The following is a 14981-nucleotide window of genomic DNA, read 5'->3' on the forward strand; positions in this document are numbered from 1 at the left end:
GCGCGTACATGAAGGACTCAGCACACTGCCTTGTGGGGCTCCAGTGTTTTTATTGAGTATTTGTGACGTGGTTGAGCCAACTCGTACCGCTTGTAGTCTTTTGCTCAAAACGTTGTAAATAAGATGGATCTCTCAAGAGAAACTAGTGGGATTATGTAACTTCTGGAATATCAGGTGTCTCTGGATTGTATTAAAAGCAGAACTGAAGTCAGTGAAGAGTATCCTGACCTAATTGCCTGGGGAATCTAGATGCTGGAGAAGGGTATGCAGCAGGCAGGCTACATCATCCTCTGTACCCCTCTTAGCCTTATAAGCAAATTGAAGTGGTCCAGTTATGGAGTGACAATAGGTAAGATCGTGCTTAACAGTAGTTTCTCCAAGCATTGTTAATTAAAACCAATCAAAGACAAAGAAATAAAAAATGACCAGACACAAATGTCCTGTATTGTTGTGCTTGGTTTACATTATTATATTTCATTTTGTCCAAGTGACACCTGTGTGTGTTTGAAGTTACATATATTATCAGGTAGCAGCATATCTTGTACATGCATGAAGAAGTCTTAATAATTCTGCAATGTTCTGCAGGTTTACCAGTTTTGATAAGTGAGCCAGAAGTTTAATAATTGAGGGTTCTCCTATTTCTGCAAATGTCTTGATATAAGCTAAGAAAAACACACTTTCCTTAAAGGGCGAATGGATTGGCTTTTAAATAAAGAATTGTTACTTGCCTCCAGCAACATCAGATGTAATAAAATTGGACATTGAAAGCAAATGTTTTGATATCTGCAAGGTGCTATGGGTACCAACATGTAGACACCAAACAGGCTTTCCGCTAGAGTGGGAAACATATTCATGTCTCGTTTTCATCCCTCTCTTCTCTCTCTCTCTTGTAGTGGTTGTGTTATATGTGCAAGGTGTGGGAACCAAAAGAGTGGAGAAGAGGTAAGTTAAGAAGCCTAACTTCAATATCTAATATGCTTTGTATGTGTAGAAATAATGCAACGTAAGTGGGTTATTAAAAGAGAGCCCAGAGGTCGCCCTTTAAACTGACAGCTTTCTAAAATAAAACAAAACAACCCAATGCTGGCAAGTAAATTGCAAGCGTTTGACATATACTACATTTATTGTGTTATACTAACACAACTGCTGTCTTGATTTGAGGGAAGATAAAAAATTTATAATTTTTGCGGTCTCATAAATAAATCTGCCGTTTGACTTACAGCTGTTTGCAGTCAGATACTGTTTTTGAACCAGGGTCAGGGTTTTTGCCGATCCCCCCCCCCCCCCCCCCCCCCCCACACACACACACACACAAACACACACACCTTTCTATTCTACTTGAATGGTCCTAATAAGAAACACGATATAAACTGTGCAGCTATTAGTGGCGTAAACAACTTGTCAACCGCTGCTCACACTATGACACATGAGCAGATAACCTTGCAATTGCTTTACTACCAGGGTTCCAAGGTTGTAGAGAAAAAGGCTGCATCGAGTAGAGCACTACACTCTAATGCTATAAATAATAGTGATAATAATAATATTATTGTGCACACAAACAAGTAATCTACTCATTGCTAATTAGCTAAAAAGTCAATGCCAGATATATCAAACATCATAACAGTTAAAAATTACGTTTAACATTGGAAAGTTAAATTTGGAAAACATCCAGAATTAGGGGTTGTTATAATGTGCAAATGTTTACAATCACTCATGGTAATTCCTTAAAGCATTGTCTTTAGTAAGGCAACAAATGGCGGAATCTTGTGAACCAGATAATAACTCAGATCTACAAACTTTTAAGATCCTTTTTTTATGATGTATTGCTTCAATGGACATTTGATGTGGTACAACTTATCATTATATTTGTCCACCATTTTTTCAAAGATTTGTGATTACAATTATGCTTGTGTCTTAGAAATCTGTTCAGATTGTTATAATTTATTTGTGCCACATTTGTTTAGCATACCATCCATCCATCCATCCATTTTCTGACCCGCTTATTTTAAAGATTTGTATTTCACTCCTTGTTTTTACACAGTGGCTGTATATATACTGACAGTAGACACTACATTTTATTTTTTTTTTAAATCTAAGATTTAGTGGCATAAAGAAATTAGTTTGTACCAGACACTGATTTGGCTTCTAACTTGCCAAAACAACATTCTCAAATATAGAAGGGGCATGGCCAGGGACAAAGCCCACGCCCCCTCTATCATAACAGCTTGAAGTTCTGGTTCAGCTCAGTGTTTTACATGAACTCCTTCATTGATAGTTTATGAAGACAAATCTGTGTGCAAAATCAATGTAAATAGATTTTTTTTTATAAAATCCCTTTATCACTGAGTAGCTGTCAGTAAAAATAAAGAACCCATATGTCTTGTTTTTGCTCACATTAGCTGTGTGATATTTTGTAGTTTTGTATTTCTTTACAGCCTCTTACTGTTTCAACTATTTCACAGTGTGTATAAACTTTTTTCATAATCACAAGTGGTTCCATTTCTCTGAGCATCCAGCCCTGATCCTCCACTCAGGCCCCCACAGATGAACAGTTTTAGAATGTTGGAGACTACAGGCAAATTTGTCTGTGGGATGTAAAACTCTAGCAAAAGTGCCACAGTATCATTCTCGATAATCTTACTATTTTGTATTTTTTAGTTACTTGGCACTTAGGTTTTTTTTTTCTTTGAGGTCTGCTGTAGTTAATATGATCACAATCGATGAATACTGATGTTGAAATAGGCGTTTCCCAACATGGTACAAAATGTCTGAATCAGGAAGTCAATTCTGTTTAACATTTTAAATTGTATTTCTGAGTCTTAGAAAACCCAAAGTGACAACAAATTAACAAATTCAGGATCAAAGTTAGAGAGAAAATGGTAAACACCTGTTATCACACACCCTGAGTTCCACCGGCTACTTCACAAGTTTGTTTTTTGTTTTTTTTGCCAGCTTTCACGTGATTTGGCATTGGTTGTCATGCGTCTGTTGAACTGACATTGTTTATTTCCTTAACAACATTTATAAATCATTCCATTGCACAAGAAGGGAGTTTAAAGGTAAATAAAAAATGAAAAATAATATCGGTATTCTCAGCTCACAAACTTGGGACTTATTTTTGATCAACATTATTCCTTCCCCTTCCCTCCAGCAGCACTGTAGCTTGTTTACAGGTTAATGTCCCAGAATGCCTCTGGTTGTGGTCGTTGCCATCGCCTATTGTTGCAGCTGCTGCTTCGTCAGAACTCTGGCACCAAAGAGCGCCGTGTGTCCAACTCATACAAAACAAACCTTGACAAAACAGCAGTGGTTGGTGTGGTTGTGAATATAGTTGGCTTCTTTCCCCTGTCATAACCATTTACCTTCACTTCCAAAATGTAATTTTTGCTTGCATAATAATTTAGGCTTCAGTTTTCTGTTGATCTAGAATCAGCTTATACTACCTTCTTTGACGCCTTTTGTCCATTGTCATTCTGCCATTGCTTTCACTTTGGGCTTTAGTGCTTCAGGCATTTTTTTGTGAGTGAAGCCAACAACTCTACGTACTTCACCTCGGGACCACAATGGTTTCCCACAACACCATTGTTTGCTGCAGGGGATTCTGTTGGAGGAAAGCCCTCTACCTCACAGCGCTCTGGCAGGTGCTTTATGACGCTGTTTCTTTCCAGTTTTCTCTCTGGCACCTAGCAGTTCTTTGTCTGCTCATGGCCCTACTCCCTTTCAACTCCCAAACTTGTCTTTGTAATTTCTTGTGCAAAAAAAGGATGGGAGTAATCCTAAGAGTTATCTGTTTGCTTTGATCTTACTAGTAAAACCTATAACAGCATTTTCAAAAACGCACTATTGAGTCTTGGTTCTTTATAGTGATAGGGCCAATGTAAATTTTTATATGGAAAGCTGATGGCTTCACCTCTCAAATTCACTTCATGTTTTATTTGCACCAGTCTCCCCAACGTGGAAGAAATTACCCATATATAAACTGAATGGCCATATACGCAGTTTACTTAGACGTTAAAAGCTTTTTGAGGATAGGTTTATTTAGAACGGAGACTGGGGCGACAAAGCTTATCTGCAGGAAACAAGTATAACGATGCTTTAAAACATTACCAAGAAGGATATGTGCTGAGAAAGAAAGAGAAGGCATGCTCTTAACATCCTAAGGTTGGGAACTGGGCCCCGAATGACTGTCTTGAGGACTAAATACCTGTGTGCGGGATAGTAGGAGTACCTATTTTCCCATTAAGTTACATTACCCCATAGACTACTGCCTTTACCTGTTAATGTTCTGTCCTTGTAAACTACAATGGATCAATTTCAGTTTGTGTTTTTGTTCTTGGCTGACTCCACAGCAAGCTCTCTCAACGAATAACTTTTTCAATTCAATTCAATTTTATTTATATGGCCCCAATTCAGAACATATCATCTCAAGGCACTTTACAAAGTCACATTCAATCAACTGGATAGCAGCTTAATTACCATGACACAGCAGAGTTTGCTCTCCTTAACAATAGGTTGGTGGCACCATCTATTTCTAGACTTAGTCTTATTTCTTTCTCAACCATTATGTATTTAATTATGTTTTGAGAAATTTTTCCGATAATTTTTTGGTTATGGTGGATGTTCGTAACATTGTGCATCAAAAGGTGACTCTTTAATTACAACAAATTTCCATGTGCCCCACGGCACTAATAACATACTTTAGTTTAGTTCAATCTGTTTAAATAATTTTGGTGTGTCTCATAATTACTTTTCTCTCTAAGGTGGGTGGGGGCAGATAGCTGCTTTACCAAACAGCATTCAGCAATCCATGTAAACAAATTTTAGAAAATGATTTAATTGAATAGTTATTCAAATCACACTTACAAACTGTTGAAGCAGAAAGGCTTTACCAGGACAACTCTGAACAAGTACTAATGCTGTAGACAAATGCTTTACTTTTAAACTTTCCTTTTTATGTAATGGTTCTTTTTTCTTCATCTCAAACCTTTACATCCGGTGAATGTGACAATTATCAGTGAAACCCTCGGTTGAGTTTGAATAAAGACAGGATAACTCAGATCAGTGTCAGTTCACCCCCATTTTTCTCTACTGTATACACACCCCAATACCACTCACCTCCACAAGACTGTAAATGTAAATGTAAATGACCTGTAAAATATACTTTTAGAAAACAGTCAGAAGAAAAAAAAAAATCTAAATTTCTTGTGACGTTCTGTTTTTTTTGTGTGTGGCTTTGCTGTCAAATTTGGGCCAAAATTATTGTGTAACTCACGTGTGTTTGCCATGGCAATTCTTTTAAATAACAGTTTTATTTTTTTTAAACTGTAGAAAAGATTGATATGTGCTATTTAGTTTTGGACAGTTTATGAGCATGTGGTTCCATGTACAGTACATACCAGAAACATTCAGTACATATCAGCTGATCTCTCCCTATAACCAAACTGGCCAGTCAAAAGATAAACTGTTTATTTTCCCCTAAAAATAGGGGTGAGCTGAACTGATTAGTACATTTTTGGATCATTGCCTCAGTTAAGGTCAATATTAATGTCAGCTAGAGTTGACACAGAGTCCTGGGGCCCGTTCTTCGTATGTTGCTTAAAACATCTGAGATCAAATGAGACATCCAAGATGATTTCATCCGGCTAATCACGATCCGACTAATTGGGTTCTTCGAACACACCTGTTGTTTATGATTAGTATGGCTGGATTGAGTTATCTGAGACAACTGCGCGTTCATGCGTTTGTTTAAAAGGGGAAATGTATCGATAGCAGAAACAATGATCAGCAACGCTGCTATTGGCTGTTCAGCATGGCCAAAGAACGCCCACAGTTTTTCTCCCAAGCAGAACAAGAGCTTTTAATGGAAGGTTATGCCGAATTTGAGTCATTAATTAAAACGACAGGGAACACCTCAAAGTCTGCTAAAGCCAAGAGAGAGGGCGGGCAAAAAGTAGCAGACAAATTAATGCATACGTGCTGTGCATGTTAGATGTTTCTATCACTTTCTACAGAATGTATTTTTACATTTTAATAATTTCATATTTACTTTGTTCTTTTATATCAGCGCCCCCACAGGACTCTCTAGAAGATGGGAACAAGTAAAAGTGAAATACAAGAATATTCTACAAAATGGTAGCCTTTAATTATTATACTTTATTTTAAAAAGGCACTTGTTATGGCAACAGTTCCATTCAGTGTCATTCCTCAGACACTGGAAGTAAAGGACACGTGCAAACTGTGAATTCTAACAAAAAAAAAATTATTTATCTAGAGAAATGAAATTCTTCCGTTTCCAAGTCATCCACATTTTACACGGTAAAACTGTATTGCTCAGTGTCTAGATAATCCATCCATAGTTTTTTCTAATACAATATACGGCTCGACAGGAAGCAAGCCTTTCAAAGTAAACTAAACTTCACAGTAAAATGGCCTGAACAAATCTTCTTACTGAATATGATAAAAATAAAAAGCAAACCATCATACAAATAACTTAAATATTTTCAATTTATGGCTCTAACACCACTTTTCCTCTTTAAAAGCTACTGTTAAATGATGTGTGTGTCTGTTTATAACAGCCACCAAAAAAAATCTATCTACACTGTCGTGCAATAGGATCCTGTCTATTGCGCAATACGCGATTAATTCGATAAACTCTGCAAATTATTCTTGCACCTTCCGCAACAGGTTGCTGTCGTAAAAATGGACATGGCTACGGCAGACTTCCCTATCTTCTCCGCTTATAAAGCTGGGATCTAATCTTGTTTACATGAAATAAGCCTGCTCTCGAGCAGGCTTAAGCTGGCGCATATGTTGCTATGACAGCAAGTCCAAGATGAGTTTCGAAGAACCGAACGATCCAAGATCATGCCAAATCGTCAACAATCAAATCCAGCTAACTGAGTTAGCGACGTACGAAGAACGGGCCCCAGGTTTGGTGTTGAAATGTTTTCAGAAAAACTGAGCTAAAGTCCTGGTACTTTGATTTAAGCCTGTTTGCTGTTGTAATGACCCGGATAACTGAGAACTTTCGAAGGCAGGTCAATGTTCATATTTTAGGAATAAGAAAGACTGGACATGGGAGAGTTATAAGGCCTGAACAACTTTTGACCATAAGGAACACAAAGGTTAGTCTGAAATAGTCCAAAAAATATCTCAAGAGTTTAAGAAACATTTCAAAAGTTTAAGAAACATCTTAAGAGTTTTGAAAAAAATATTCCTTTTTATGTAAAACACTGATATAGAACTTTTCAGAAGGTGCCCATTCCGTTAAGTTGGGCATAATACAGCATTTCATAAATATACTTATAAATCATTGTTACGCCCCCTCTGTCTAGGGGTTCAGAGGAGGTAACAAAACTGTGTCCAGAGAAGCGGAGTGGCATGTGAAAGGGTTTATTTACAGAGGAAGGGTTTTACAATAACCAAAACACAATACTCTTAACTCAATTAATAGAACCAAAGAAAAGGGCTAATACTTTTCAGGGATGTTGAATACAAAAGAAAATACATAAGGTTCAACAGGTCAGGTTAAAGATAACTCAAACCACCAAAGAAGACTAATAGAGAAAATAAAAGTACAGACAAAGGGAGCCTCATAACCTCCCAAACATGATCTGTGAGCCACTACAAGGTCAAGCTTCAACCAAAACAAAAACAGCTTAACAACCAAAGCAAGCACAAGTGGTTTAAACAACCCAATGCAACCAAACAGCAAATGTGGGTGGGTGGTTGGTTGGTTGGTTGGTTGGGGAAGACAACTTAACAAGTAGCTTTCTGCTAGCTGTCTTCCCCCTGAAGGAATGAGTTCAAGAGTCTCTTATATGATGCAGGTGGGCCTCATCAGCGGCCTGATTGGCATGGCAGTCCTCTGCTGGTCCAATGCGGTCGCAGCTCCTTGGCAGCCAATCAGGAAGGTGTTCTCCCGCAGTGTAATCTGCATAATTAATAGAAGCCTGCACAGTCTCAAGAGGCCAGGGGCCGTAACAATCATACTGTCAGTCAAACAAGGTGGTAGTAATGTGAGGATCCTAGGCTACTTTTCTGCCCAGTGGTGACTTGCTATTTTTGATGGAAGTATACATTTTGCTCTTTCCAGAAAATCCTGAAGAAAAACATAAATTCCTAAACTTAAGCTAAAGCATTCTTGGATTATTTTACAGGGAAATGGTCCAAAGTCCACCAATATTTTGCTCAGAAAAACCCAAAGGTGGTCTATTCAAAGTCTGGAGTCTAAAAAGACTCCAGAAAGAAGTCCTTTTGCCTATGTTGCCCACCCCATGTCTAGGTGTGCAACCTCCCCTTCTGTATGGACTTTTCCTCCATAAAAGTCCTAGCCCTAAAAAATAAAATAAAAACACAAACATTGTATCTAAATTCAGTGTTCTAAGCTGAAATCCTGCTCTTTTTGCTGAGAATAGACTCTGTTTTTGTTTTTTGTTTTTTGAAGACATTTAAAACCCTTTATAAATTTCAGATCTACAATGTTTTACTCATCCATAGAAAAAAATCTGATAAATGTATGTGTTTTAATAAGATACTGCTTGCATATTTTATTGCCAAGCAGTTTTTAGTTTTTTTTACTTTACAACTTTGGCCCAAGTTGCAAAATGCTTGTACACCATTGATCTAGAAAAATGGTTTAAAGAGGAATGATCTAAGATTTCTCTCTATAAAATGCTCCAAACTTGTAAAACGTTACAAATGAAAACCAAGTGTTGCGATTGTGCTCATAGGATTGCAAAATCACTAACAGCAACGGCAATAACTGTTTTACACATAATCTAATTTAAAGATAGATTTATGAAATTTTAGTTTTTTTCCCTCTGAAAAGTATTCACATTAGATTTATCTGTTGTTAAAGCTTTTATCTCATTGTGGGTGGCATTGCATTACTGCCAAGAAATGATTTAGTGGGTGAATTAAAACACTAACTTAGAGGCATGTGCATGTTAGACAGAATCTTAAGTTTTTCATACCAAACATGTTCAAAAAACATATTTTCTTGCGTTGTATTCAACATTATTATATTTCACCATCCCAAGTAATGTTGTGACATTAACTGCACACATCCAGATTTGATCACATACACATATAGTGGAGTTTGTGGAGTTCTTGTTTTTGCTTTTCTTCACTCCTAAATATTTTAGATTATTAAAAATCCTTAATACTGGATAAAGATACACAGTAAACAAAAACAAGCATATTTTTAAAGGCTGATTTAAGTCATTTAGGGAAAAATACAGTCAAAATTGACCTGGGAAAAAGTAAGTGCCTTTTGAAGTTAAATCATGAATAAACTAGGATTAATCTGCATTTTCAGAAGAGTTTAGTTTAATTTCACAAACCCAACACCTTCATGCCGTAGTTGATGAAATCATACATTTAGCATGATACATTTTAGCATTTATACATTTAACATTCTCTATCCAAAGACCTCCTGCAGTAGAATGTCCAGCCATAAGCACAGGACTTAAGCACAGGACTTAAGCACAGGACTTATCTATTTGGTTATGCAGCAGAGCAATAATAAAAGGCACAGTGCAAGGCCATCTCTGAATGGCAAATACAGTAAAAGTAATGAAGTTTTGGAGTGGCCTACCCAAAGTCTGGATTTAAATCCAATTTAGACACTGTAGTATGACATGTTGCTCATACTCAAAAATCCAAGATGGCTGAATAGATTTCTGCAAAGAACAGTGGGCAGACATTTAACAAGTTTGAATATTAACGACTTGCAGTTATCCATACGTTTCCATGTCACTTATTTTTAATGGTGGTACAACCAGTATTGAAGTCTATAGGGGATTTTTATTTTTCATGGTTTGGGTTGCTTTTCTACCTTAATGAATTAAATCATAAAATTAAAAAAACAACTTTTTGTATTTACTTGGGTTATCTTTATCCTATAATACATTTGTTTGATAAAATGAAACATTTTAGGCTTAACAGAATGCAAAAACAGAGAATATCCGCAAGGAAAACTAATTTTTAGAGCACTGTAAATAAATGTGTCATTACTTTGTTAGCACAGTAAATCTATTTGGTGTTTAAAAGTACAAGAAAAAAACTCCCTAATTTGTCCCACATATATAACCAATAATAATAACAGATATTTGTCTTTCAGATGACCCTGCTTACCTTTGGATAACAACAAAAATCTCCAGTGGTAACAAATCTATTCCCTAATCTGCAACAACAAGACACCGATTAACCCACTTTGTCTCTGAAATGATTAACCAGGGGCCTTGCAAGCCTAAAAATAGAAACAAAGCAAGCAAAAATCATGGGATTTTCCTGCCGGGTCAATATGGCAGGTACTTCTGAGGTCCATTGCACTACCCTGCTAGGGTTTGGTAATGGATAGGCTGGAGACACAGTTGATGGGACAGATTATGTGTGCTGGCTTCTGAAGACATGAGTCGAGGTATGGAGGCTGCGGCGGCGCAATGCCAAAATCAATAGCTCATTACACGGTGCTGTCGGGCCAAACCAATGAAGGCAAGGTCCGCGGCCCACAGGAGGATTACCGGTGTGATTGTCAGGCTGATAGAAAGACACCATGGCTCAGGAGGGAAGATGGGAAGGGGCCTTGCTGGGCACACAAGGGGGTAGATGATCACTCTCATGTACCGTTCCTGATTTCTCTGGGGTCAGAGACTTTAGCACAAACACCCTGGCATGTTGCAGTGTACTCCCATTTCTTTCAAATCGATTTAATATTGACAGATTCTATTATCGTGGTGTTTTTCTTTCTTATCTGTCTATCTTATCTTTTTAAACTATGTTCTCCTCTGTATATTATCAATGATCAACTATTGAATCAATGCTGATAGTAATTCAAATCTTCTGTCTTTTTCAACGTTGTAGTTTGGCAGGACGGAAGTAATCGACAACACCCGGAATCCAGATTTTGTCAGGAAGTTTGTGCTGGATTTCTTCTTTGAAGAGAAACAGAATCTAAGGTTTGATGTGTAAGTATTTCTTTGACACTTCTTGACAAAGTCGTAACAATAAAGGGCGTGAAGCTACAGCTATTGCCAAAATTCATGCTTTTGATTGGAAGTGATCTTAATGCTTTGGAGTGGGCCACTCCAAAGCATTAAGAAACCTACAACAGAACCAGGCCCCGTCAGTAATGACCAACGGGGTGTGGGGATGGGGGGGGGGAAGACAGAAGACATAGACAGCAAAATAACACTGAAGCAATGATCGAGGAGTAGTTTCTATGTTAGAGAGGGTAATGGCAGATAAGCACCATATGGGGGCTGTGTTTCAGAAAGAAACACAGCCAAGCATATAAGCTCTGTGCCAGTTTTCAGGTCAAGAGGATGAAAGAGAGCACACACAGTTAGCTGTAGTGTTATGACCCATCTATGGTTGGCAGGACCATAACATCAAGATGATCCATCTTCGTCAGACCTCAAGAGGAGAGAAGGAGCTGGATGTACATTTAGGGTTAGCTTCAAGTCAAAGCAACAAATAACAGAAAACTATCTGAAATATTAATGAAACTGGCCTAAAAAGAGGAAATGACAACAACTTACCTCCCTAATTAAAAAAAAGATAGGATGAAACTAAGACAAACTAGAACAGAGGCTTACCCCTATTGACTCCTCTATGATACATAGACACGAACATATTTACTAGGGTGTAAAGATGCACAGACAAAGATGCGGCTGTTTGAGACGAGCAGAGGACAAAAGATGGACAGCAGCATCTTTTTAATGCATCATGTTCACCCAGCCTACATCCATCAATCTTCTGGATCCACCAATGACGTCTAGGCACCTGCACACTGATATTTGCATATTGATATATAAACCAGTACCTTAAAACCGCAGTCATAACATGCATCAACATTACAACGGTATCGTCTATGACATGAGGTTGTTGACAACATTAGCTCAGCCAATACCTTACATCACTCCTGGACAGAATCATTCTAATTTTGGCAATATTCCAGAGGTGACGACGAAACCCTAGAAACCTGTTTAATATGGAATTTAAATGACATTAGCTGGTGAAAAAAAATGACATCAAGGTTTTTTATGTTATTAGCAGAGGTCAATTTAATGCCATCCAGATTAAGAGAATGACACCAGGTTCTTTTTCAAAGCTATTATCATTGCTGTTTGGGGAAATTATGCAATGGAGAAAGATCGGTGGATAGAGTGAAAGCTTTGGGTCTTTTATTTTCAGCAGTGATGGAACTTGAACTAAAATATCGTCAACAGGACATACATTTACCTGATAAGAGGAAAAACAAGCTGAAGTAGCACAGACAAAAGCTATAACAGACGCTGCTGGGGTCTTTAAAGCAGCAGGCATATGACCTTGGCTTTAAGACATGCCGTAAATAATAAAGCCACGTTATGAATGTTTACTCTTTTCAGCGCCTTAGCTGGCAAATTATAGCAAATTCATATAAGAAAACACAGACTGCAGTTGTCTGAGACTCTGTCCGATGTTTCTGTTTCAAAATGTTTTCATAGACAAAGTCAAATTCTAAAAGTCCCATATGTGTGGACATATTGAAGGCATCACAGTTTTCAGTGAAGTGGTTTTAGACTGATTGCCAATATTTTTAATATGTCTAAGATTAGTGGGCAAAAAATAGTGGAAAATAATTATAAAATTGAAAGAAAACAAAATGAAAACAACAAAAAGTTAAGAGATTGGAAATAAATGACTGGCGTTAAGAAAGCTACATTTAATCAGGGTTGCAGACACGGATGAGAAAACTGTTGTTTGGAGCGTGGACTGGAATGAGCTTCTTTCCAATAGGGCCACATTCACCTTGATGATTGCATGTAAAACTCTCCACTTCCCTCACTACTGGTGGCACTGCTAATCTCATTACAACAATAGTATTGGCCGGGTGCAGGTTACGATTCCACATGTGCACTTTAAGTAATCGGTCTTTACCTAAGACAAATTTACTTAAGAGAATATTTATTTTCTGACTGACAGTTTATCTACTTAATTAGAATATTCATTTGTTCCATGTTTTGTTTGAGGTAAAATAAAGAGAAAAAAGGTTGTTTCCTTTAATATAACTGTGCCAGAAACCAACCGAACCGAACACATCTAGGGAGGGTACTGCCCTCCCTAGATGTGGAGGGGAAAAGTCAAAATATATTTAGACTTCAAAAGTATTATTAATGTCAGTTTTTAATTAATAGTATGTGGCTACATGTAATATGAATTATTAAAACACTTCTACTAATTGACTCTACCAATTGACTCTCATTTAACAGTGCATTTCCACCGACAGAACGTAGCATTTCTCCCGTGGGCTGTCACTCAAGGAGCCCCACAAGTGTAGCGAAATAACCAATCGTATAATGTTGCTAGGGAAAATGTATAAATATTTGGCCAATCAGCATCGCCAAAATGAATTACTTTGGGGCTACTGGAATCATAGCCCTTGCTGCACAGTGATATAGGAATATGGCAAGCCGTTTTAACATAAAGTAATGTAGCTAGCAGTCAGTCAGGCAGTGACATAGAGATTACGGCGACGACGACAGAGAGAGAGACACATACATGTGGTAAGTGAGTTTGAATATTGGGCTATATGTTGAAAGGATTTTGGAAGGTGCTGTGATCATTGTATCAGGTACACAATTTTGTCAGCTGATATTTTTTTTTTATATTTTGAAATTCTGTTCTGTTTTTGTTCTGTTGTGAAATCAATTGTGTCATTGTGAAACTATTTGACTGAAGATAATGACAGTACAGTATGGTGTATGCCTACTTTGGTGACTAATAGTGAATTTTAGTGTTGTATTTAATACTTTTTCCTTTCCAAAATAAGACCTAATATAGCTGTAAATGGTTGAATGTATCTGTAAGCTGCTGATTCTGAGAAGGGAATCTAATGCTTATTGTGGAATCGTAGTAATTTTCTGACTTTTAATTTGATGGCATGTACTGGGTTAGGCAGGGAAATCTATTGGCCAGCCCCACCAAGATTTTTTTTTCACCAGCCGCCACTGATCCATGTTAAATGTATTTATTCTAATTTCCAAATCTCATTTTTTTTTAGTACAGGCTACAGTTCTCTTCTAAGTGTCTTCATGTAACTGACCTATATTTTCCAGGTACAATGTGGACTCTAGAAGCTGTAACATATCCAAACACGTAAGTAGCTCGTCAAACCAGCCCTCAGTCCAAAGAGATAGGAAGTGATCTCATCATTTAAGCATTCTGTTAAGGTTAATTTGCAGTAAAATAGTGATAGGAATTCATTATGAATTTCTCTTAAATGTATTATCTTACAAATACCATAATCCCCTTGGCCCCTGCTTCAGCTATTTACTTATTTGTATTTTCCCCTTCCAAAATGAAACACTTTGGAGAGCAGAAGGTGAGTACATTTACTTACAGATTTTTGACGTCATGACTCAGCGTATTTTGTTCACTTCCATTTTCATTTGTCGTGTAACTTTGTGATGTGAGTCATTTACTGTGGTTATATTGAAATTTCTCCCAGTCTTTCATCTTACCCATCTAATCACGGGACAAACGCAGACACCTGGAAAGCTCCCCCTGTTGTGTTGCACCACATTTTGTCTGTCTGCGTTTTCTCATTGGCTCAGGTAAAAGCAACTTTCAGAAGTCCGCTTCAAAGCAGCCTTTGTGGTTCCTAGGCCGTGTTCCACAGCACACCGTGCACGTCAGGTCATTCCCAGAGGTCCGCACACATATTTGGTTTGCTGGGACTCACACCTACGGTAGACCTCGTGCCCACGCAAACACACGTATCAGCGCTCTGTTCTTGGTGCTGTGCTGTGTGTTTTATTATGCCACGTCCAATCTGCTTTTTATGCTGCCACATGTTCTTCTCTGTAATGTGTGGTGAGGTTGTAAAATTGTAAATCTCTTACTTGTTAAAAAAAAAAAAAAAAAAACACACTCAACAAAACCTGCCCCTTTCTATCCTGTTTTGATGACTTTTGGCAAAAACTCAATCAGGCTGC

General features: G+C 37.6%; 1 protein-coding gene across 1 annotated transcript in view; it reads left to right on the forward strand.

The window, feature by feature from the left end:
- The window catches only part of LOC105934233 (copine-9), a 131598-nt gene that overhangs the window by 21380 nt on the left and 95237 nt on the right, over positions 1 to 14981 (forward strand). Inside the window, 2 exon segments of the mRNA XM_036124875.1 lie at positions 10867 to 10970; positions 14103 to 14142. Of these exon segments, the coding sequence (XP_035980768.1) occupies positions 10867 to 10970; positions 14103 to 14142 (144 nt within the window).

The sequence above is a fragment of the Fundulus heteroclitus genome, chromosome 1 (genome assembly GCF_011125445.2).
Source record: "Fundulus heteroclitus isolate FHET01 chromosome 1, MU-UCD_Fhet_4.1, whole genome shotgun sequence".
Classification (NCBI taxonomy): domain Eukaryota; kingdom Metazoa; phylum Chordata; class Actinopteri; order Cyprinodontiformes; family Fundulidae; genus Fundulus; species Fundulus heteroclitus.